Consider the following 24,451-nt stretch of genomic DNA (forward strand, 5'->3'; position numbering starts at 1 on the left):
AGGATACTTAAATAAAATCCTAAATAAACTATGTCAATGAAGCCACTCACATTTCAAAGTTTCATCAAACATGTCCAAGAAACAAATGTGACACATGTGTTGTGTCGGATCTTATGTCCGAGAAATAAATGAAAGGGGATTGAAAGAAATAACCTCATAATTTTTAATTGATTCTTCAAAAATAATACTGTACAATGCAAATATTTACATAATAACACTGTTCATTTCTAAAAATGGACAATACATTTTACTATAAAACTAATTTATAAACTAAACAAAATCTTAGGAAAAGAATTAAACTTGTATTAAATCTACTTCTTAAAATTATCACATAGTACTCGTAACATGTTTACAGGATGTCTGAGGGCATCTTCCAGGAGGATTTAGCCCAGAGGATTAGTCTTGACTAATCCTATCTTCTGTCAATAGTTGCTGCATTTTCAACTGCAACTGCAGAGCCGTTTTCAGGTCCATGTTGTTCAGTTGATGAGCAACACTTCTGGCCCACAGATCAAACTCCGTCTCTAAGTTTGCAGATGAACCACTTGGATACACGGTTTTAAATCCTGCATTCAAAGAACAGGGAGGGATAGGTGAAGAAAAGGACTTCCTCTTCTTGTCGGGTGGCATGTTCTGACACGTAGGACTGTTCTCTTCACATATGTCCGTGACGTTGCGGAGGGGGTCATCGTAGGAGACAACGAAATCAGTTTCAGTCTCAGTTTTGATGAAAACCTCACCTCTGCCCTCTTCATTCTGCTGACAAGAAACGGGTTGAAACAATTAGTGAACACAGAAATTTTCACAACTCTTCACAATGTTCAAATCATGTATTGTAAAATATTAACTTTCCAGAACCAAGACTTTAGCCGATCTACAATATACGGGCTCGTACGTTTAATATGAACTTAATAAAATAGCTATAAAGCTACAGTCGTATCAAAGTTTTGCCCTTCACTGCACTTGCGCAAAGGGCTAATTTGTTGGGTCCATAAACAGGGGTTCAATAAAAGCAACAATAACAAGCATCTTTCCTTTTCAACAATCCACAACTTCATAAGTAAATATAATACCTTTTGATGTTGATATGATTTAGCCATTTTTTTTAGACTTTGAACAAAACTATAGTGATGAATGGATGATGAATTAACATGAAACAGTGATACAATTTCAAGCTGTTTAAACTTAAATTTAACTTGTAAATCAGTGGTATTCAAAGTGGAAGTGTTATTTGAATAAGTGAAACTAATATGTAACTACATATGTAAGTAGTAAATTTTCATTGACTGAACAGTTATTAATTAGGAATTATCTATTTAAAGTTTAACTCACTCAAGGAAAGGCCTAAAACATGATGTGGAAGAGAAGTGCTTAATTGGCTTTAATTGGCATTAAAACATAGTCACACAGAGAACATTACATTTAAAAAAGTCTTTTGATTACAAAAGCTACTTAAAAAAAACTATTTTTTAAATCTCAAAACTTAAATTAAACATATTTTATTATAAACCAGTGGCACTGCCGGATTCAAACTGACTATCAGCCTTGTGACGTCATACAGACAACCTGTTCCAGACAACTGCAGGCTTCTTATCTACAACATTGTTCACCAGTTTGCAGCTTATCTCTAATAGCTTTGACAGACTCTTTCTCCAAATCATTGTTGTTCTTTGTAGATTACTAGCTGGTAGTTGTACTCTATTTATTTAAATCACAGTCAATTTGTCACTAATTTATATATTTGACTTGGCATAAACTAAGTAGAATATTTATATTAAAGAATATTTCAATTTGCTTTTTTAATTATTTTTCTAAAACTTTATAATATAAACATATATTATAAACGTATAAAACTGTAAATAGTAATTAAATTTTAGATAAAAAGATTTGGTTGATTTAGATAAAATGTTTTTGGAATAAAAAGTTGTTTTAACTATGTAATAAAAAATTACTGTAAAATATAATTTGTAAAGATAGTTTTCATAGTTTAAAACTGTTGATAAAATATTACAATTTGATACTTAATATTAATGAACTTAAAACTGTAAACTAAATTTTTACTCTGAAACTTAGTTAGAATATTTTTTTTCCCTTAAATATAAGCCATTTTTTAGTTATCTTTTGACAAAATATTTTTTCTTGTGTCTTGAGTGAAGTTGTATTTTAGTTTCATTGTATTATTTTTAAATATATTTATTTTGATTTTAGTTATTAATGATATTAAAAGAAAACAAAAATTGTAAATGGCTTCTCCCTCAAACAGCTTGTCAGGTAATGTACCACCAGGCTGGGAACGGGTGGAAAAGAAGCGCCCATCTGGGTTAACAGCAGGGAGAATTGACGTCGTCGTACATAACACCAGGAGGAAAAAAACTGTACGCAGCAAAGGCGATCTAGAGAAGTACATAAGGAAAAAGGTCTGAAACTGGATGTTAACGCTTTTTAATTTTTCAGCTGGTGCGAAAAAGAAGGGTCGCACCATGTCATCTGCTGAAAGCTCTACAAGTCAAAGCCCCTAACAGTGAAACGTCAATCACCACTCCAATTGAGAGTTTAAATGGAACTGAAAGTGTAAACAGATTCCTGCATAACTCCACAAGAATCCCAATCAAACCAAAGTGATGCAGAGGAGGCTGTGCGTGATCTAACAACAGAACTCCTGACTGATAGGGGTGGTACAACGGAGAAAAATAACCTTGATCGTACAAAAGAGCTATTAAGTAAAAAAATACCTCACTGATCTTACAATACAAACCGTACCTAGAAATTTTGAATAACAGGTTTCTTCAGAAAAAGTCCTGTATTATTCTCAACCCATTGATTGTACACGGCTTAAAAAAATCTGACAGATTCTTCCTTCTTAACGGAACATCACGACTTGAAATCCAAGAACGTGATTATTATGCCAGTAAATGATTCAGAGGATCTGTACACAGTTGGCCATGGGACGCATTGGAGCACATTAGTTTACGATCGTGCAGCTAACAAGTTTTTCTACCTGGATTCAGTGAACAACCTTAACCTACCGGCAGCAAAAATTGTAGCACAGAAACTGGCAAGTCACTTGGGTCTTGACATGGAAACCTCCGAGTTTGTGTCTACTTAAGAGCCCTCAGCAGTCGAATGGCTTTGACTGCGGGGTCTTTGTATGTTGGAATGTGAATCCCTAGTTCAAGACATCACCATGGATTCAGCTTTGAACTTCGGCTTTTTTGCAAAATGCCACTCTTATGCAAAAGAAGTAATAACCAAAAGATCATTAATTGCGTATGTATTTTACAGCTCTTTACAAATTACAAAAGAAGAACTATATGATTTTAATGATCAAAAAGCCTGGAAAACGTCATGAAGAGGGACAATACACAACCAATGTGTTAGAGAGGGGAGAAAGAAGGCAGGGAGGCGACAGTCAATGGTTCAAAGTGGCATCCTCACGGCATTATGGACAAAAGCAGCTAGGCCCAGCCAAATTTCAGTTACCCACAAGCAATCGTTACGATTTACTAAGACCATCTAAATCTGAAAGTAACCTCAGTGCACAAAAAGAATCAGATACAGCCAACTTCAAAAATTTCCACAAGCCCAGGACTTCAAAAAAAGTACTTAATGGTAAAAATTGCATAACAAAGACTCAAAATCATAAAAAAAAAGTATTTTCAAGAAAATGTGTGGTAATGTACCCCAAAACAAATTTAACTATTTGCTCAGACAGCCAAGGGAAGGGCCTTGCTAATGAAATTGAAAGTATAACTGGAGGTAAGTTTAATGTTTTCGGCTATGTAAGAGCTATAACAACTCTTGGTCAAGTGGTTGATTCAGCAATGACTCAAGAAAAAATATCCAGTTGTAATCATTGGTGGAAGTAATAACAGTCTTCAGGGTAACTGTTCCGAGATATACAAGGATTTGGAGTCTAAACTCAGTCAACTTAGTAAATCTAGGCCTGCCTTTATAACGACAAATCCCAACCAGATACGACTACCCTCTTAAGCACCCAGTAAACAATCGACTGAGAGAAGTAAACAACTACATTGCTGAACTAGCTTACAGAGTAGAGAATGCACATTTGTTATGTCTGGATGACTTCAAGAGAATCCATTTCACAAGACAAGGTCTCCACCTCAACCAACAAGGAAAAGTGAAGTTGGCACATCTCATCATTCATAAAATTTGTATCTGGCATGGTAAACTTAAAGTATACCAGGACTCTAGCCCAAAACGAACAGTTAAGAGCCCTCCAATCGAAGTTGTGGAAACAAATATGGAGTGTCTAATTGAAGAATACACTACAAGGAACCAGAGAGTTGGATTTGCGCACAGCATTTCGTCAGATTTTGAAGACCCTAGACAGATGAGTGCTGGCGTAGCGGTGGTTTTCAGAAGACACTTTGGGAGACCTGCAACGGTTCATTGTGTGGAAGACCATCTCGCTCAGCAGAAAGTAACCGATGGAGCTGCAATCTTCAGTATTGATTACAAAGGACCACTTCTTCGATAAACCTACAGTCACCAACTATAACAAGGCTTTTAAACTTATGACAAAATACTTTTTTGGCCAACAATTTGAAAAAAACTCATTTGCTCCCCAATAGGATGTGTGAGGGACAGGATTCAGCTAGAACACTTTGCAAAGAACCTTCTTGAGTTCCGAAAGCAAACTGGAGCTCAAATAATCATTTCATCCTACTTTCAAAAATCATACAGGGTATTAAGGAACGGTTTAAGTCATGATGAGTTTTCAACATCAAGCTAAAAGAGTTAGTATCTAGTAAAAAGGACCCATCTGTGAATCAGAGGAACATAGAAAATCGGCTAGTGATCTTTGCGGCCAAACACAAGCCAAAACAATGCCAGGGGAGGACAGCTATGCTGAAGAGCCACAAAAAATCAGAAAAGTCCAGCTGTGGATGCAAACAAACAGACTCAAGCACATCCTTCACCCTCCAGCCAAAATCTTTTTTTTAGAGGAACACCATTAAGCCATGTAAACAATGAAGTTAACTTTCAAGACCATGTCAAAACTGTTAGCTTAGAAATTAGTTCTAGTAATGGTGGACCCATGTATGGAGGATCCATATGTAGAAATCTGTGAAAGCATTGTGCACAATGCTTCATTTAATGATAATTTCAATAGTAGGATGTTACTAGGGTAATGAATAATGTTGAGAACACTCCCTATTGGTATAACAATATTCACCAAAAACATAAATTCTTTAATTCCCAAAATTGATTCATTAGAAATTAACAATTGACGAAATAAAACCAGACATATTAGTTATAACAGAACACAAAATGAAAATAGATGAAATTAACAGACTTAATGTCCTTAACTATAACATTTATGCTCACTATTCTAGAGATAGTATGATGGGAGGAGGTGTAAATTATTTTAGCAAAAAAACATTATGAAGGTAAAAAAAATTATGTTTCCGGCTATTAAATCCCTTTTAAAGGATCAAATCTTTGAATTGTGCCTGGTTGAAATTCAGGTTGGAAAAATAAAAATATTGTTGGGGGGAATTTATAGGTCTCCAATCAGTGAAAACATAGATATATTTATGGGAAAGTTGAACTACCTCTTAAGCATCCTAATTAATAAGTATAAATACATAATAATATCTGGAGACATTAATATCAATACCTTAGAAAAAAATAATTCTCAGAAAAAATTGGAGCAAATTCTAAAACAGTATGATATGAAATAACTTGGTTGACTTTCCCACCAGGATCACCAGAAATACACAATCAGCTATTGACAATGTATTAACAAATTTTAAACAATCACAGATACAAGTCCGAGTGCTTGAATACGTTTGTTGTCGGATCACGATGGTCAGCTCATTAGGGTATACGATCATACCTTTAGTATAAAAAAGCCACCAAACTATGAATTCAAATACTCCCAGGATTTTCTCTGATGAAAATATGAAAAATTTTAAACAAGCATTAAGCTTAGAGAAATGGTTACAACTATATACAGCTAATGATAATTTGAAATATGACATATTTATTTGTATATTTTTTACAATATTTTAATACTTTTTTTCCAATAGTAAAAAGTTCGTAAACACTTAGATAAAAAACCCTGGTTTACTGAAGATTTAAAAATAGAAAAAAGGAATTTAATCCATGAAAGTAATCTGGGCCAGAACAAATAAATCACAAAGAAATAATTGAGCTCATCAAACATAAATACAACCTTTTTAAAAAGAAAAATTATACAAGAAAAACAAAGTTACTATGATACAAAAATTAAAAAATCCAAAAATTGTCAAAGGGATACCTGGAAAATTATTAATTCCGAAATTGGTCAGCCTAAATTAAACATAAAAAACATACAACTAAGGCACAAACAATATTACAATAACAAATCCTAAAAAAGTTTGTGAAGTTTTTAATGAGTATTATATTAACATAATTAGGGACAAAGTAAATTTAAACATTAATTTAACCACTTCAAGCTTTAATATACAAGAATATACAAATCAGTTCAAATGTAGATTACTTGATAGAAAAGATATGGTAAAAATTATTAGCAGTTTAAATAACAGTTATAGCACTGGATATGATGACATACCAGTACCTTTAATTAAAAGTGTAATGGAATTTCTAATTGATCCCTTGCTTTCATATAATTAATTCTTCCTTATTATCTGGAATTTTTCCAGAAAAAACTTAAAATAACAAAAATTAAACCTCTTTTCAAAAAAGGCGAATCAGATGGATGCTGCAAATTAATCGGCCACTTGCTTTGCTACCAGTTATGTCAAAAATATTTTGAGCGAGCAATGGCTGATCAGTTGATCAGTTTATCTAGAAGAAAATGATTTAATTGATAACATACAACACGGCTTCAGAAAAAGGAAATCTGTTGTCACAGCTGCCACTGAGTTTTCTAGAAGGCGGCGTGATTGAATTCTATTGATAGAGGAGATAAAGTGATAGGAGTGTTCATGGAACTTACATAAGGCTTTTGATAGTGTTTGTCACACACCACATTACTGTCTAAATTAGCATTACTAGGTATTAAAGAAAATGAATACAATTGGTTTAAATCATACTTACAAAATAGGCAACAATTTGTGGAAATAGCTCATCAAAAAACACTAAAAAATAATTTTAGTATCAACTACAAATCAAATTTAAAACAAACCATTTTTGGGGTTCCTCAAGGTTCCATATTGGGACCTCTGCTATTTCTCTGCTACCTTAAAGGTCTTCCTGAATTGGAAAAATTATGTTTATATGCTGATGATGCCACTCTGCGAATAAGCGCACCATCTAAGTATGGACATTGAAATGGATGCGTTTCTTAGTCTATCCAATTTAAATCAATTTTTCCAAGAAAATAATTTAAATTCTAAATCCAACCAAAAACAAACTATATTGAATTTAATACTAACCGGTGTAGAAACAAAATTAATCCTAGTATACAAATGGATCAAATTTCTATAGCCAAAAGTCGAGGAGGTTAAAAATTTTCTGGGATTAACATTGGATAGCTCATTGTCATGGAATAAAACACATAGACAGTGTACTTTCAAAAATGGGTTCTGGTCTTTATGCTCTTCGAAGAATATCAAAATTATGTACAAAACAATACTTTGAAGTCAGTATACTTTTCCCATATTCATTCACATATTGTTTTTGGTATTGCCCTATATGGATCAACTTCAATTAGAAATTTAAATTCAATCCTAACTGTACAAAAAAAGGCAATTCGTATTATGCTCGGCTTTACAATGGAATGAATCCGTAAAAAACCACTTTGCTCAATTAGAAATCATGACTGTCTATAGTGCATACATATATCACACTATACTGTCAGTGAAAAAATCGAATAAATGATATTGAAAAATGTGGTAAAAACCACTCATATAATACAAGAAATAGAAATAATATGGCAGTCATCCGACATAATTTAGAATTTTTTTGTAAAAACCAAAATACATGGGAGCTAAATTCTTCAACTTGTTGCCAAACTACATAAAATTACTGGAAAATAATAATTTATTCAATGTTAAACTAAAAAAAATATTTAACTAACCTTCCCCTGTATTCGTTTTCTGAATTTTTTGAAATCCATGGTGGAAAACATGGATAAAAACAGTTTTATTACATTTTTTTTTTTTTTTTTTTCTTTAACTTTAATTTTTAAAATTTTAATTTGTAATTTTAATAATTTTAAGTATGAAACTATTGTATTATATAATGAATTGTGAACCTGTTACTATTGTTAACAATGATGTTTAATGTTAATAATGTTATTACTATAGTATTATATTGGATTGACACCATTCTTATGTACACCATGTGTATTAATATGAATAAAGATGTTTCTGATTCTGATTCTGATTCTGATAGTAAAACGAATGAACACGTTTTAACTTAACTTAAGAGTCTTAAAAACTTTGACATTGGCATATCCCTTACGTTCAAATCTAAGTACTCCTTATAGAATTCCAAACTGTGAGAAATTCTTATAGAATTTCAAATTGTGAGAAATTCTTATAGAATTTCAAACTGTGATAAATTCTTATAGAATTTAAAACTATGAGAAATTAAAAATATCCGAATCCACTCGTAGATAGACAAAAAATGTCAAATGCATTTTTTGACTTTTTTGTGCTATAAGGTGTTAGCGGAAAGTTAAATAATTTTATTATATGTCTTAACGTTGCAATCAAATTCACGCATTACGTTCTTTATTGAAGATTGTAAAAACAGAATCAGAATAAAAAATATAGCTGCACTCAGACCTGAACTTAAGAGCACCACAAAATATAGAATTCTACTAGAACACTGTTCAAAATGTGATCTATGGCCAATAGTTTCCTATATCAAAATGATGGTAAATTTAAACGAGATACCCACAAATTCAACAGTTCATTTATAAAATATTATTCATTAAAAAATGCATTTTTTCGCGAACACAACCTTATTTTAATAGCTGGATAGGTTTCAAGTAAAGAAAAGGCTTCACCCAGCAGGCTGGTTTCATACCTTCACTTCTGGCTGGTTTATACCTACCAGTTGTACCCACCACTAGGCACAGCAAAAACCGGTGTGCCACTTCAATCTGGGCAACCTTATGGATGTCCAGTAGCGGCACATCACTAACCGCAAATGTTGAGATTCTGGGGTTCATGGGCAATTCGATAGGTCTAGTCTACTGTGGAAGATGACTGTTGGAGTTGGTGGGGTTTGTTCCCCTACCTCAGAGGCTCTTGTTAACCTCAACAAGGGTGTGCCACCCCCTGCCTACTTTGACTGGAGAGGCTGGTTCAGAGCTGGCTTTCCCTTCTTCCGGGATGACTTTGAGATGTAGTGCCCTAATTCTTCCTCATGGATCTCGATAGGAGGCGGCCCCTACTTCCTAACCTTACCCATCCTGAACATCCTATAACTCTGGAAGCAGCGCAAAGGTTCTTACAGGACTAAGTGCAATTTATAAGCTTCTTGCCCTAAGAGAAAAAAAAGAAAGAAAAGGCTTCAATTGAACAAAGCGTCATTTTGTGCTCATACAATTAGAAGGATCGTAAACTCTTTGAGCGTGACTATATCTCCTTTCCCGTTTACACATTTAAAATATCTTTAAAAAAGCGTTTTCTCAATGTTTTCTCCATAAGGAATCTCAATAATTCGAGCTTTAGTATTCGTTCTTTATTGAGGGAAATAAAAAAGGTGTCGATTGAAAAAGTTTAAAAAAATAATTTTTCCATGGAAGATAATAAAATTCAGAACGTTCTGCAAGAAAAAACTTTAACTAAACCATTAGAAAATAGCAGCAGGTTAAAAAGAAATACATATTTTAAACGTTTCTAATACCCATTTAAGGGTTGCTGTCACTTTAATTGTTTCCAAAATCACAATGGTAGCTCATTTACAGTTTCCTGTATATATCCATTGTACGTGATCACCCTGTACCGTACAGCATTATCTGGAACTGCTGGTAATATACCAACATAAGGCTGAAGGTAAAATGTATAAATTTATCGCTTAAAACCAAACCAACCTTATCTATTTAGTGCACATGCATATTATGTGTGAACTAATTCTTACCGTAGCGAAGTCCACACATTTTAGTAGGACTAACTCACAAAAACTGCTACGTACGTTACTTTCGTCAATTCAGTATGCCCCAAAGACCAAGCATTAATGTTTTCAAATTTATTTTTCTAAAATGCTCTTTTGGTAGTGCTAGTAGAAGTACTATACAACTGTGGTGGTACATCGATTTAACAAGTTTTATTGTACGATGCATTTAAATTATAAAATAATATGTAAAAACTACATGGAAAACAAGTGAGTTACTGTATAGTGGGTATGCACAGATAAGTCATCATCATCATCATCGTCAGACGTTTCCGTTCTCACGGGTCATCGTACACAGCCTCCTCCACTTTAGTCTATCCTTCCAGGTCTCCTCTTCATCCACCTTATTTTCGGTAGTCGTCCCCTTCTCTCTATGTCTTTCCACACTTGGTCCTCCCATCTTCCTCTCGGTCTTCCTCTTGGTCTTCTTCCTCCTTCCTCCTTCTCCAGTGCTATTCTAGGCAATTCTATTATCTCCCATCCTCTTCACATGCCCCATCCACTGTATTCTTTCTTCCTTCCATTGTCTCTTGCAGTGAAACTACCTTCAATCTTTCTCTGGTTATTTCGTTCCTTATTCTATCTCTTCTTGTAGTCCTTCTCTATCCCTCTTAAAAATCTCATTTCTGCAGCTTGCAATCTGCTTAAATCATTTTTAGTCCACGTCCACGTCTCTGCTCCATATAATAAAATTGGTTGGAAATAAGAATTTATACATCAATACTTTTGATTCTTTCCCAATGTTTCCAACTCCACACAATCTTCTTCACCATATTGAAAAACTTTCCACTCTTCCATATTCTGTTTCCTATCTCTTCTCTTATTGTGCCCCTATCTGTTATGATACTTCCTAAATAACAGAATTCCTTCACCTTTTTCAAGTCTTTTTTCCTTCAACTAACACGTCTTTGTTATTTCCATCCCTTTCTCTCTACTTTCATTACTTTACATTTTTGTATGTTCATTCTCTAAACCAAATTTCTTCACCACTTTTGCCCATTTGTTTAACTCTCGTTCTAACTCTTCTTCCCTATTTTCCCATATCATTATGTCATCCGCATATGCTATTGTCTTAAGTTCTTCTGCTCCTCTGTTTCCTTGTACTTCTAGAATAATTTTCATCCATTATAATATTGAAAAGGAAAGGTGACAATATGCTTCCCTGCCTTACTCCTCTCTCTGTTTTACAAGTTTCTGTATATTTTTTCTTCAATTCTCACCCTGTTTTTTACATATGCCTACAGGTTCTTTATTCTTTCTACTATTCCCTCACGCAATCCTCTCTTTCTCATACTCTCCCATATCCTTTCTCTCAGTACCTTATCATATGCCTTCTGTAGGTCTATAAACGCTACCATTGTATCTTTTCCGTATTCCCCACCTCTTTTCTAACACTTGTCTCATCACAAAAATAGCATCCACCGTTGACCTACCTTTCCTAAAACCACATTGCTCCTCTCTTCCTGTTTCTTCTTCCAGTACTGGTCTAATTTTCTGCAACAATATTTTTTCATAAATTTTTTGTGTATGGCACAACAAAGTTATTCCCCTGTAATTCTCGCGCATTTTTGCTTATTGCCTTTCTTAAAAATCGGCACTATTATTCCCATTTTCCAGTCTTCTGGTATCTTCTTTTCCTTCCAAATCACTCTTCATCACTCTGTACAACCATTGAATTCCCAATGGGCCCGCCGCCTTTATCATCTCAGCCGTCAGCTCGTCTATTCCCGCAGATTTCCCCCTCTTTCATCTCTTTTAACCGCTTTTTCCAATTCGCACATACTAAAATCCTCTTCATCTTCTGTCTCCTCTGTCATATCTCTTCTTTCCTCTTCATTTTCTGTTCCTTCCAGTAGTTCCTTAAAATACTCTTTCCACGTCTTCAAAACCTCTTTCTCCTCCCATTTGATTTCCCCTGAAACATCCACCACCTTAGTCAACATTTCTTTAGGTTTCGTCTTGTTCCTTATCACCCCATAAAAAATCTTCTTATTTCCTTTGAAAGTTGTGATTTAAGTTTTTCTTCAAAAATCCTTCCATGTCCTCTCCTTTGCCTCCTTCATCATCTTTGCTGATGCCCTTGCAAGTCCTCTTCCATTTATCCCTCTTTTCGTTTGACCTATCCTTAAACCATTCTCGCCAAGCTCTATTTTTGTTTTTAACTGCTTCAGCAATTCTTTCATTCCACCAAGGGGTCTCTTTATCCCTTCTTTTTACCTGAAGTTCGTCCACATGTTTTCTTCTGCAGCTTTGACTATAGCATTCTTGAAATTTGTCCATTCCTCCTCTCCTGTTTTGACCTCCCCCTTGGGTATCGTTCCTCTAATATTATTTACAAACTCCTCTCTAACTTTCGTATCTTTTAACTTCCATGTCTTGATTTTTGTTAGTCTTTTGCATGTATCCTTTCCAAACCTCATTCTTTGAAAATCAGCTACCACCAGCCTGTGATCTCCTCCCATACTTTCACTGGTATAACTTTTACATCTGCCATGTATGGCTGCAGGCATTTCCTCACTAATATATAATCTATTAAACTTGGCTGTTCACCATTCCAATTGTATCTTGTGTATTTGTGGGCTATCCCTTTTCTTGTTCCAGGTGTTCCCTATCACTATATCATTCCTTAAACAAAAAATCCAGTAAATTTTCTCCTTCTAAATTCCTTGTTCCTACTCCATAACATCCCATTACCTCTTCATATCCTTGTCTAAACTTACCCACTTGTGCGTTAAAATCCCCAATTATTATTGTTCTCTCTTCTTTTACTTGTCCTTCCAGATCCTCTTCAAACTCTCTCTTCTCATCGTCCGTGCATCCTGTTTTTGTGGTGCGTATACCTGTATTATGTCCATTATCTCCCCCTCCATTCTGACCGTAACCTTAATAATTCTTTCACTTACCACATCCACTTTCATCACTCTGCTTGTCATCTTTTTGTCCATGACTATAGCTACTCCATTTCTTCTTCCAATTTCTCCTCCAGACCACCAAATCCTGTATCCCTGTCCCACTTCTCTACTTCCACTACCTTTTCCACTTTGTTTTCACTGATTCCCATTATGTTTATTCTTCTTCTCTTCATCATCTCTACTACCTCTTCTAACTTGTTCCTAAGCGTCACAAACATTTATTGTACCAAATCTTAACCTTAAACAATTGCCGGGTCGTTGCCGTAAATTTCCATCCTTTCCGAGGCTGTTCTTATTTTTGAAAGCAAGTTTTTATCCACTACCGGCTTGCTAGACCTGACGTAGCTTCACCAGAGCCCCGTTAGCCGTCTCTTTGAGCCGTTGGATACTATGCACAGATAGTATCCCGTGTAAAATAAACCATTTGCAAAAATACAACGCGTACTGCAGAACTTATGTTCTGCTACATAACTTAATAATACATTTCGGGCTGTGATTTTGTGTGATCATTACACAGTAGGCAATGATATTCTAATGCCTTACAGGTTGAATAAAAAGTCAGGACCTTCTCCGTCTATGTTTTTATAAAGTTTATATAAGGATATATAGTTTGGGTAGTGCTGCAATGTGGAAAATAAATTTCATTTGCAAAACATTTTTGTGTCCCCTAAAAATGCGGGATTTTGGGGGCAACTCAAAATTTCTAATGTAAAAAAATCCCTTTTAAAGTCGCCCCTCACTTTGAAGAACATAAACCAACTTAAAGAATGGTAAAAACCAGAGATCGGTAACCCTTTCCAATCCAAAATAATAGGTCGTCAAAATGTTAATGGAGTCTTTACAAAACACCCGTAGAAGACTTGAAGGTTTAGGAAACAGGATTTTTGAGGCCTGCAACCAAATATCACTTCAGATTTTTCAAAACGTGAGAGAGAAGCTCATCCCACGCTTGTTCCACTGCCAAATAGTAGGAGTGCTTCAGTTTGAACATTTGATTGGATCTGACAACGTGGTGAGTTATTACAAATATTGTTCTGGTAACATTAGATCATTTTGGATGAGAAAGAGATAGCGATCTCTGGGTTTTACCATTCTTAAAGTTTGATTATGTTCTTGAAGTGGTCACTTGAGGGAGATGCAAAACATTGATCAAAATTATCAAATGAAACTTCCTTTCCACAATGCATCACTACCCAAAGTATATCTCCTTATATAAACTTAAAAATATAGAGGGTGTAATATACTACTACTATACACTTTAAATAAATGGTTAAACTTAATTTGTATTCTGATGATTATAGCTATAAATTATAAATAACTCAGTATGATACAAATGTGAACTTTAATGACGATAAATTGACATACAGGTTTGAATTTTAAAACAAGATGGAGGATACAATAATGGTAAATTTTGTTAAATACAGTTCTTAAATTTTAGGGCAGGGTGGTCGTGCTGGCTTAATGAAATAGAAATATTAGGTATTGTTTTTAATAAAAGATATTGTAATTTGAAAAATAATTTTGTTAAATTTTAATTATATTAATTTTGGATTGTTAGCCAAATCGAATGTTCCTGGGTTTTATGTTCTTCCAATGGATCAATGTTAAATTAAAAAGGAATTTTCTCACCCAATGTCTGTCTTCTGCTTCTCTGTACTTCAGTGATAATATGAATTTAATAAATTAAACTTTCTTTTGAATCAAATACTGCTGAATAAAATTAACCAGTTTCTTTATTTGAAATAATAATCTTGCTTCACTTCTTCTATATCCCCCTCTCCTCTCCACTTTTAAACCTCTGCTCTCTTCACTCAACAATCATCCCTGCACACTGTATCACTGACTTTAGTTTACTTTATAACTTTTGAGTTTTATATGTAATAAGGTGAATTTTGATTAATTTTGATATATTTAATTTTGTATTTATTATTGTTTGTATTAAAATTTGAGACAATTTATAATTAATTATTCCTTAATTATTTAATTATTATTACTAATAAATTTCTAAATTAAATTAAATATTGAAATGAATGTGAGATGGGTGTATGAAATGAGTCATTACAAGGGAGGGGGTCCTAACTCTTTATTCACCCTGTATACATGTGCGGCCTCTCAGGCCGCGGCCCTAGGTAGGTGTCTAGACGGTCTAGTGGTAGATCCGATACCGTGTAGAGCATCCATACCAATTTTCGTTCAGCATGTTTACGAGCATAAACAGGATGGTACATGGGTAGAGATACAGAGCTTAATAAATTTTATTACAAATCTACCTTGGCGAGTATCACTGGCAGTTCGTGTTACTTACATCCATGACGTCCCACGTGCCGTTCAGTCGCTTCTGCTCGAATTCTACCAATGTACTGACGTCAATGGCCTGTATCCCTAACAGTTCGTGGTACTTACATCCATGACGTCCAATGTGGCGTTCAGTCGCTTCTACTTGAATTCTACCAATATACTGACGTTGATGGTGTGTATCCCTGACAGTTCATGTTACTTACATCCATGATGTCCCACGTGTTGTGTTCGGTCGCTTCTGCTCGAATTCTACCAATATACTGACGTTGATGGTGTGTATCCCTGACAGTTCATGTTACTTACATCCATGATGTCCCACGTGTTGTTCGGTCGCTTCTGCTCGAATTCTACCAATATACTGACGTTGAAGGTGTGTATCCCTGACAGTTCGTGTTACTTACATCCATGACGTACTACGTGCTGTTCAGTCGCTTCTGCTCGAATTCTACCAATGTACTGACGTTGAAGGTGTGTATCCCTGACAGTTCGTGTTACTTACATCCATGACGTCGCACGTGCCGTTCAGTCGCTTCTGCTCAAATTCTGCCATCTTACTGACGTTGATGGCATGTACCCCTGACAGTTCATGGCTCTTGGCTGAGTTGATGAGGCCTGCGAGGTTGCTAAACCCTGAGGACACCCACACGTTTTTCTTTGACCTGCAGAAAACAAAAGTTTAGTCAGAGGCGTGTAGAAAATAATATGGATAACAATTCCTACACAGTATGAATCTTTTTTTTATTTTGTTTGTTTTATGTATTATTTTACTAACATCGTGAAAAGTTTTTTATATTTGCAATTTGTTTTAAGAACGTGGTAAGATTTAATCGTACTTATTACACTTGTGGTTGTTTATTTTAGTACTGCCCTGTACGCTGGCGAGGAATATCCATCAGAGGGGAACCAGAAATCTTCTCTGGGGGGGAAGGGGGTGACTAGAAGACCGGGGAGTTGGGTGTATTGAAACCCTCCGTATGAGTAGGGTGGTCTGATATTCCTCTCCCAGGAAATTTTTGAAATATTTGGTAGTAAAATCGTTATTTTATAGAACGTATGAACTAATAAAAGGAAGGCAATAATAAGGTCAGAGTGTATACAGTTTACAGTAAAACCGATCTACCACAAAATCAGTAGGAAGCTTATACAGGGATTATTAAAATATCCAGCAACAAATAAAGTTTATATGAAGAATAAACTTTAATCAAATATTGACAAAATATTTCTGAGTTTAATCACAAATCAAGACCAATGCAAATACAAGATGTCTACTTTCGGACAAAAAAGTACGGATATCTGAGTTTCAAAGTTGACCGCAACCTAATTAATAGAGCTAGAATAACGGGAGTTATATTAAAATTTAGTTATTTTATTTCTGCGTTTCAACTGCTTTTCAACCAAAAACTTGGAAAATTCATAACTTGAAAACGATCCAATTAAGACTAAATGTTTATACAAGATGCATACAAGTTTGCTGTATACCACATAATTCGGCATTGGTGATATATATATATATATATATATATATATATACCTTTGTTTGTTTTGTTTCCTTTATTTTTATATATATATATATATATATATATATATATATACATACAGAGTGTCCGGTAACTCTCTAGACAATTATTTATATTCAACATTTTTTTAGTTAAATTAAATTAATATAATAATTGTGTTCGTATTATACCACCGTAAACCACAACAAAAATTGGCATCATGCAAAACTAACAAACCCTAAATTTAATTTAAATAAGCTTTCTGTGGTATATCAAAATGCCCAGATCGCAAAGAACAAAGTGAGTGAACTGTCACTGCTATGCAAGGAATTGAATCCTGATGTTTTTGTTGTTACAGAGCAAAGTTACAACATTAATTCAATTTCTCAGTTCAAAATTAACAATTATCAATTGGCAAACTCTTTTCATCACAGTCTTTTCAAAGGGGGAGGTGTGGCCATTTTTGTAAAAAATCATTTAAAGTTTGAGCCTTTTAAAGCAAACTATAGTTCTGAATTGGACTTTGAAATTAGTGGCATAAGTTTTTCCCTAAAATCCCCTGAAAAGGTAAAACATAGTCGGACTGTATAGATCCCCCAGAGGGTGCACCGATACATTTTTTGAGAAACTCGAATCACTTTTGTCCTTTTTTCAACTGAAGTCCAAGCATTTCATTATAATTGGCGATTTCAATATCAATGTCTTAGACCACACCAACCCCATGACCCAGCGGCTTCGAGACGTGTTGAATTCATTCGGTTTGGAGTGGGCTGTGAACTTACACTAGAGTGACCACTACATGGAGCACAGCCATTGACAATGTCATCACAAACATTTCTACTGCTGTGGTCTCTGTATTGGACACCGCCATCGCTGACCATTTTGCGCAGGAGGTTACCATCCTTGGAGTGAGGCCGGAACCCGAACACCAAACTAAAAAACTCAAACGGTCTCTAAATCCCAGAAATGTTGATCATCTCTGTCAGCCTCTTTCAAAAGAATCCTGAACTTTCTTAAAGAATTTAAAATCCCCAAATGAGACATTCAACGCATTTAGTTATTGCATAACCACACATCTTGACGCCACTTGCCCATTCAAAATGTTCAAGGATAAAATAAAATTTCAAAAAAATCCAATGGGTTACCCAGGGCATTTTCAAATCAAGAGAAAAATTTTAACTACTCCATATTTAGGGAGTCTGAAGATGAGTGGTTTAAAATCTTTTCCAAAAGCTATAAGAGAATTTACAGGAAAGCAGCTAAAGCATATGAAATTGAAAGTAGACTGAAGAGAGCAGATAACATATCGAAAGTAGCATGGGAAATTATTAACTCAAATTTAAAACCAGATTTTTCCAAATTTTCGAAACCAATAAAAATTACAGTTGGGGATGAACTTTTACAGACCCCTGAAGAAGTGGCCAGGGAGTTTAGTAATTTTTTTGCAACCGCGGTGCCGAAACTGCCTTTGAGCGGCAGTCGGTCTAGTTTGGAACCTATAAGAGGACCGGTATCATCATGGTGCTTTCTCCTGCTAGCGAGGACGAGGTGGCGGGGGTGATGCGGGGATTCAACACAAAAAAATCATGAGACATCAATGGCATGTCAATGTGGCTAATCAAACGTTGCCTAAATCACATTTTGAAACCACTGACAAGACTGGTTAACATGTCCTTTGAAATAGGAGTGTTTCCAGCCCAGCTAAAAACAGCCAAAGTGATTCCAGTTTTCAAGAAGGCCGATCCTTGCCTCGTAAGCAACTATCGTCCTATTTCAATTCTGCCAGTTTGAAGTAAAGTATTTGAAAAACTTTTTCTTGCAAGACTCATGGATTTCCTCAATAGGTTTGACATTTTGTCTTCAAGCCAATTTGGATTTCGAAAAAACATGTCAACAATTGATGCTATCACAAGCCTTGTGGATGTGATGGTGGAGGGTTTTGAGGGTCGGGAGCACACAATTGGTGTATTTCTCGATCTTTCGAAGGCCTTTGATTGTGTTCACCATGCTACTCTTTTGCGAAAACTGGAATCGTATGGGGTACGTGGTCTGCCACTGAAGTGGTTGAAATCGTATCTCAGTGACAGATATCAGTTTATAGAAATTTTCAATGTTCAGTCACAAAGAGTTCCTTTGAATCAGGGGGTCCCCCAGGGATCTATCCTTGGACCTATACTGTTCTTAGTTTATGTGAACGATCTTGGACTATCAATTCAGAATGGAAAGATAGTCCAATATGCGGATGACACGACTCTCTGCGTCAGAGCAAAATCAAATACCGCTCTGGAAATAGAAACTTTTGTTGAACTGAATTCTTGTATTCAGTATTTCTCGCACTTAAATCTTAAAACAAATAATATAAAAACGAATTATATAAGTTTTTGTCTCCGTCAACAAGTTAACGAAATTCGACCCATTGTCATGGTAGAGGACACTCTTTTAGAGGACATGGAATTTATTCGATTTCTAGGAATATATCTCGATAGAGGATTAACTTGGACCGATCATGTTGAGCATGTATGTGCAAGGATTGCTTCAGGCGTTTTTGCCCTGAGGAATTTGGCACAGGTTTGCTCTTTTGACGTTCTAAAGATGGCCTATTTTGGCCTTTTATATCCTCATTTGACCTACGGCATACGCCTTTGGGGTGGATGTACCAGGATCAGATTCAACAGAGTTTTCAGGCTTCAGAAAAAAGTCATCAGAATCATGTGCAAATTGAATCCTAGAGAGTCGTGCCGCAATGCTTTCAGGGAGCATAGTTTTCTGACTTTCCCCTGCCTCTATATCTTGGATGTAGCTCTGTATTGCCGATTCTGAAGTGAGTTAGTGCGTGGCAGGGACGTCCACAGGTATGATACTAGAGGTGGGGACAGCTACAAGATGCAACATCATAGAACACTGGCACTGAACAACTTCCTTCACAAGCTGGTGTCAGATTAATTAATAATCTCCCTGAGAGCATTAAAAATTTCAACAACCCAACCCTGTATAAAGTTCGATTAAAGGACCTTTTAGTGTCTGAAGTGTACTCTGTAGATGAGTTCATGTTACGCCGCTGTGATCACTAAATTTCGTAACTTAGTACCGATACTGAAGCCATGTATGAATGAGAGGGAGAATGTAATGTAATGTATGTATGCGAGCAGTAAATGAATCTTAGAATAGCAAATTGCAGGATTTTTAACTTTATTTATTGACATTTGCAAATACAATGTAACATTGTTTGAACGCAATAAAAATATGATTGATTGATTGATTCATAGTAGAAGCAGTTCACATGCAATAAAAAGACATTTTTTACTATTTTAAACTCCAACTAACAACTAAATAATAAAATTAGAAACTTAAAAGAAAACAGAACAAGTACCAAAACATGGTTTAAATAACAAACAACAATGGAATACATCATTCTAAAAATTATATTCAGCATCTGAAAATTGCGGCAATTTTGCCGCTCAACGTATAAGGAAGCCAACTCTTTTACGGCGACCGTCTAACGATGCGACACGTCATTAAAGCTATGTTTACATGAATCACCCACCACACTGCAAGTCGGTCAAAATAGACTGGCGGCAAAGCAACGAGACTGGACGTGAAAAGACCAGTCAATCAGTGTCACTGTCAAAATCTCTGTCGAAGGTTGCATGTACGATTTAATTCAAATCAAATCAAATCAAAATCCTTTATTGCTCAAAATAACATTTTCATGCATTAGCAACGTCATTAAAGTATACACACAGGGCTAGCTTAACTCTCTGGAAATTCTCTGAGAATATTCTGAAAAATACTGGAGGACAGTGTGAAGCCGACTGTACTGCATGCCATCTTGATATCAACCCCATAAGAACAAAGTTAACCTCAAATCACTTTCACGGCCTTATTTTTAATCGTAGAATACGGTATGCGTCTTATTTCAAAAATATAATTAATGTGCATCGAAACAATTTTAAATTTTCTTGATACTTTAGTTGTAGCCTAAAGTATAAACTTTACGAGAAAAATTTTAAAAGAATTTGGATTCATTTTGATAATAATTTTCAAAATATACTTAAAGATGTATTATTGGTGAATATAACCGCAATTTTCCAGTGTTACGTAGAACGCATAGTACTTTATATTACATCTAACAATAATTTTAATTAGTGCTTTAACGAGCATAAAAAGTGTAGACCGTCCTTTCAAAATCATGTACGCAAAAATGCAAAATTAAAACTGTCAAATTTAGGTTTATTTTATGTCAGCTATACTAAAATAAATTACGGTGTATTAGAAATCATACAAAAATTAAAATATGACCTATACAAATTTTCTCGTAATAATACATTTATGGAACAGAACATAATACAAATCTAATTGAATTTAGAATTATCATGACGGTTTAGTATATGGTTAGTGTGACCTACAGAAACATGCCTCAGTATGGTCCGGTCGCCGAATTTTTATGCCCTTAATTATAAACAGCAGCTTGCATAGACTACACAAGGAATTAGGTTATTACCAATCCTGGTTTATATCTTTTAGTTTTATTACTACAGTTAGACCCATCCCAAATACTAATAAAAATTATACAACAAAAACGGCATAAAAAGTACGTTACTCCTAAAAAAACTTAGGTCAGATTCCGTTATATGTCCCCAACGCTTAAACTTTTTTCAATGAACTTAGAACGTTATAAAACGATGTAGTTGAGTAACAGAACTAACATTCCATCAATCAACAAGCATTTCCAGGTATTGCGGTCGGTATTGTTGTCGCTGTTATCTTATCTTTCTCGAGAATCCCGATTACTGCAGGCCGCGCGGCATCACATGATTATTTAAGTTTTTTACACGGTACATAATTGCCTTTCCATTACAATTCAATTTATATTTCTGATCAGCCCCTCTAGAATTTGATATTTTATTGATAGGTACTATCTCGAGGGATGTTTTTCTTTCGTTGACATCAGCGCGGGTTACTAGCTAGGAAAAAAAGCTAGTATATGAAGATAAAACTCAATAATCAATGAGTAATTTTATTCCCACACTAAATTGAACAAAAACAATTTTACTGAAAGTTCTTACTGAGGTGGCCAAAAAGCCGCAATGTCTTGAAGTATAGCTTCAAATGGGTTGGTGCCTTCAGTGAGTCGCTTCCGCCACATAAATTCACAAAGGTAGCTGTCCAGCAATTTCGAATGAGTGCCATACTGACGCCGAAAGCTTGATTTAGCCACGCCCCACATTCTTTTAACAGTGTTTGTGTGAGCACCAGTTTCAGGATCAATAAAGTTTTCACTGTGGTTGACAGTATTGTGATCGTAGTTACTATTAGCATTCCTTATTCCATTATAGGATCGCCACTTATCGGACACGATACGTGTTCCTGGAGCAATTCTTTCAACAATGATGGGCATAAGCGAAGCAGCAGATCTGTCTTCAACAGCAAACAAAAAACAATCTTTTGTCTCGTGACAAATACCACCAAAAATCCACTGTTTTTTTGGCACCCTACCTACGTTATACTTACGCTTGGCGAATACAGATTCATCAATCTCCACTGTTAGTCCAGGACCTCCTATTACAAGCGGATTGGCTAGTAATTTAGCTGCACACACCTCTCGTAAGTAGTTATTCCAATCGACTATAGTGTTGTGATTAATTTTCAGTTTCCGCTCACAGAAATCAACACTCGTAAGTTTATGGCTCCAACAATAAATGAACAATAGCACTTTGTCGAAGCCCAAACGCGAATTTTCCAGCCAAGTGTTGGATCTTAATTGAATATCTTGACGGCACGTGTTTTTCCTGCATCGCCAACGTTCCCGACCATCCGTAACGCTTAACGTCATTTTATGACCATTTTCACAAAGTTTTTCTCTTGGCAAAATATCTATATTCTGAAAAAATGACACGCACCTTTCTTTTGACTTCGTCAGTTCATAAACTTCGAAAATATTTGAAGGTAAATCCATCTTGAATAATGTTGACGCTAAACGAAGTACACTACTTAACTGTACAGATAACAGAGTTGAAATGAAGCGTTGTGATGCCGCGCGGCCTGCCGTAATCGGGAATCCCGAGAAAGATAAGATAACAGCGACAACAATACCGACCAGAATGCTTGTTGATTGATGCAATGGTAATTATGACACTCAACTACATCGTTTTATAAGGTTTAAGATTCATTAAAAAAAGTTTAAGCGTTGGGGGCATATAACGAAATCTGACCAAAACCTACTGCATTAACTAATTTGTTTCGGTTATTTAATGTTCTTTCCATCACAAAATTACTTTTAGTATTTTGTTTTGAGGTTCTCTATAAACCAGAATGGTTATGACAATATACAGACAATTGAGTACTGCAAAGTTGTGATGCAATAAAGAGAACAACTGTGTTACGCCATGTAGTATCTGCGAAAAACAGGAGCTCAAATACTACATCTGAATAAACCAAGGCGGACACTTCAGTGCAGTGCAATAGTAAATGTAGCAATAGTAGTTGAACACACCGTCGCTACGCAGCGCTGTTTCAATGACTGAAAGACTGAGTCTCTGTGGGAGTGGCTGCGACAATGTTCACAACACAATCGCAATTCAGTAATAATGTGATGTGAGATAAGGAATAAAAAAGTGCGTATTGCATGTTTACCATGCAAGTAAGGGCATGAAATAACAAGCTTATTGCACCTGATAATTGGTCGGAATGTAGTAGCTGATCAGTAACTGTAGGAATGCTCACATTTAACCAATATAGTTATTTACAAGTTGGCCTGTATCTACTGTTAAACGATTGTATTTAATCAACGCGCGGAACAGAAATAAAATTAACTTATTAGGTTGTAAACATACAATAATGAGTAAAATCAAACCCGATGTGTGGAAATAACATATTTAGAGGTTAGAGGACTAATAAGCTAACCTCACCAGCTCAATCCTACAACTGATTCTTACCCGACTGAACTGAAACTGGTGCCAAAGAGTAAGCACGGCCAGCAAAATAATTTCATCAAGTTTTCGCTGCCGCACATCCAGTTGAAGTAAGCGTAGTTAGTCATTCTGAACTGTCTCTTGTACTCTCTGTATCGATCTCTCACGCGGGAAATCATATTGGTCAAGGGTGGACATGGCCTTCCCGCCTGCATTATTTCTATCTTCTCGTGTAATGCCAGGGAGGAGAAGGGTTTCTCCTTCAAACACTGGATTATGTCGAGTTGATCGTTCATTGCAGAAGTAGAGTAAACGTAGTGTGTAAGTGAAACGAACGCGCACGCGCGAGTAAAATGGCAACACTGTTCTGAGAAACGGCAGCGCCGCAACACAACACACACACAACACACGTCACACACGCCTGCGAGAGCGAGAAGTAGAGACACGCGCAGATGTGGTTTACTCACTGACAACGAGAAGTGAGAAGTGTCGCGGAGTGCGATCCACTTAACGACTGCTGTGGTAGGAGGGGGCTAGTAGTCAGGGGCGTAACTAGGGACAAAATGTGGGGGGATATGTGCCTCTCGTAAATTTTAAGGGCACCTAATATTTGATACCCTGTGTAATACACCAAGACTCAAAATTGCTAATAGGGTGTTTCTTGGAAACATTATTGATTGGTGCTTTGAAGTATTAACTTAATAATAATTGCGGTTATTTATATCTAACAAAATCCAGC

At 35.5% G+C, this 24,451-nt stretch overlaps 1 protein-coding gene across 4 annotated transcripts; it reads right to left on the reverse strand.

The window, feature by feature from the left end:
• Positions 1-139: 139 nt before the first annotated feature.
• LOC124356778 lies at positions 140-24,179 on the reverse strand. Of its 4 annotated transcripts, none has more exons than XM_046807978.1 (3): positions 23,737-24,179; positions 15,805-15,964; positions 140-759 (listed from the first exon to the last, which is right to left on the reverse strand). In XM_046807978.1, exons 1-3 carry the CDS (start codon positions 24,006-24,008, stop codon positions 397-399), a joined length of 795 nt encoding a protein of 264 aa, XP_046663934.1. In that variant the 5' UTR covers positions 24,009-24,179; the 3' UTR covers positions 140-396. The 4 variants fall into 4 exon arrangements, with proteins under 4 accessions (XP_046663934.1, XP_046663935.1, XP_046663933.1 ...); XM_046807979.1 differs by lacking the exon at positions 23,737-24,179 and adding an exon at positions 22,702-22,920; XM_046807977.1 differs by lacking the exon at positions 23,737-24,179 and adding an exon at positions 21,868-22,695 and having other exon boundaries at positions 140-756.
• Positions 24,180-24,451: the final 272 nt, after the last annotated feature.

Source organism: Homalodisca vitripennis, chromosome 3 (genome assembly GCF_021130785.1).
Source record: "Homalodisca vitripennis isolate AUS2020 chromosome 3, UT_GWSS_2.1, whole genome shotgun sequence".
Taxonomy (NCBI): Eukaryota; Metazoa; Arthropoda; class Insecta; order Hemiptera; family Cicadellidae; genus Homalodisca; species Homalodisca vitripennis.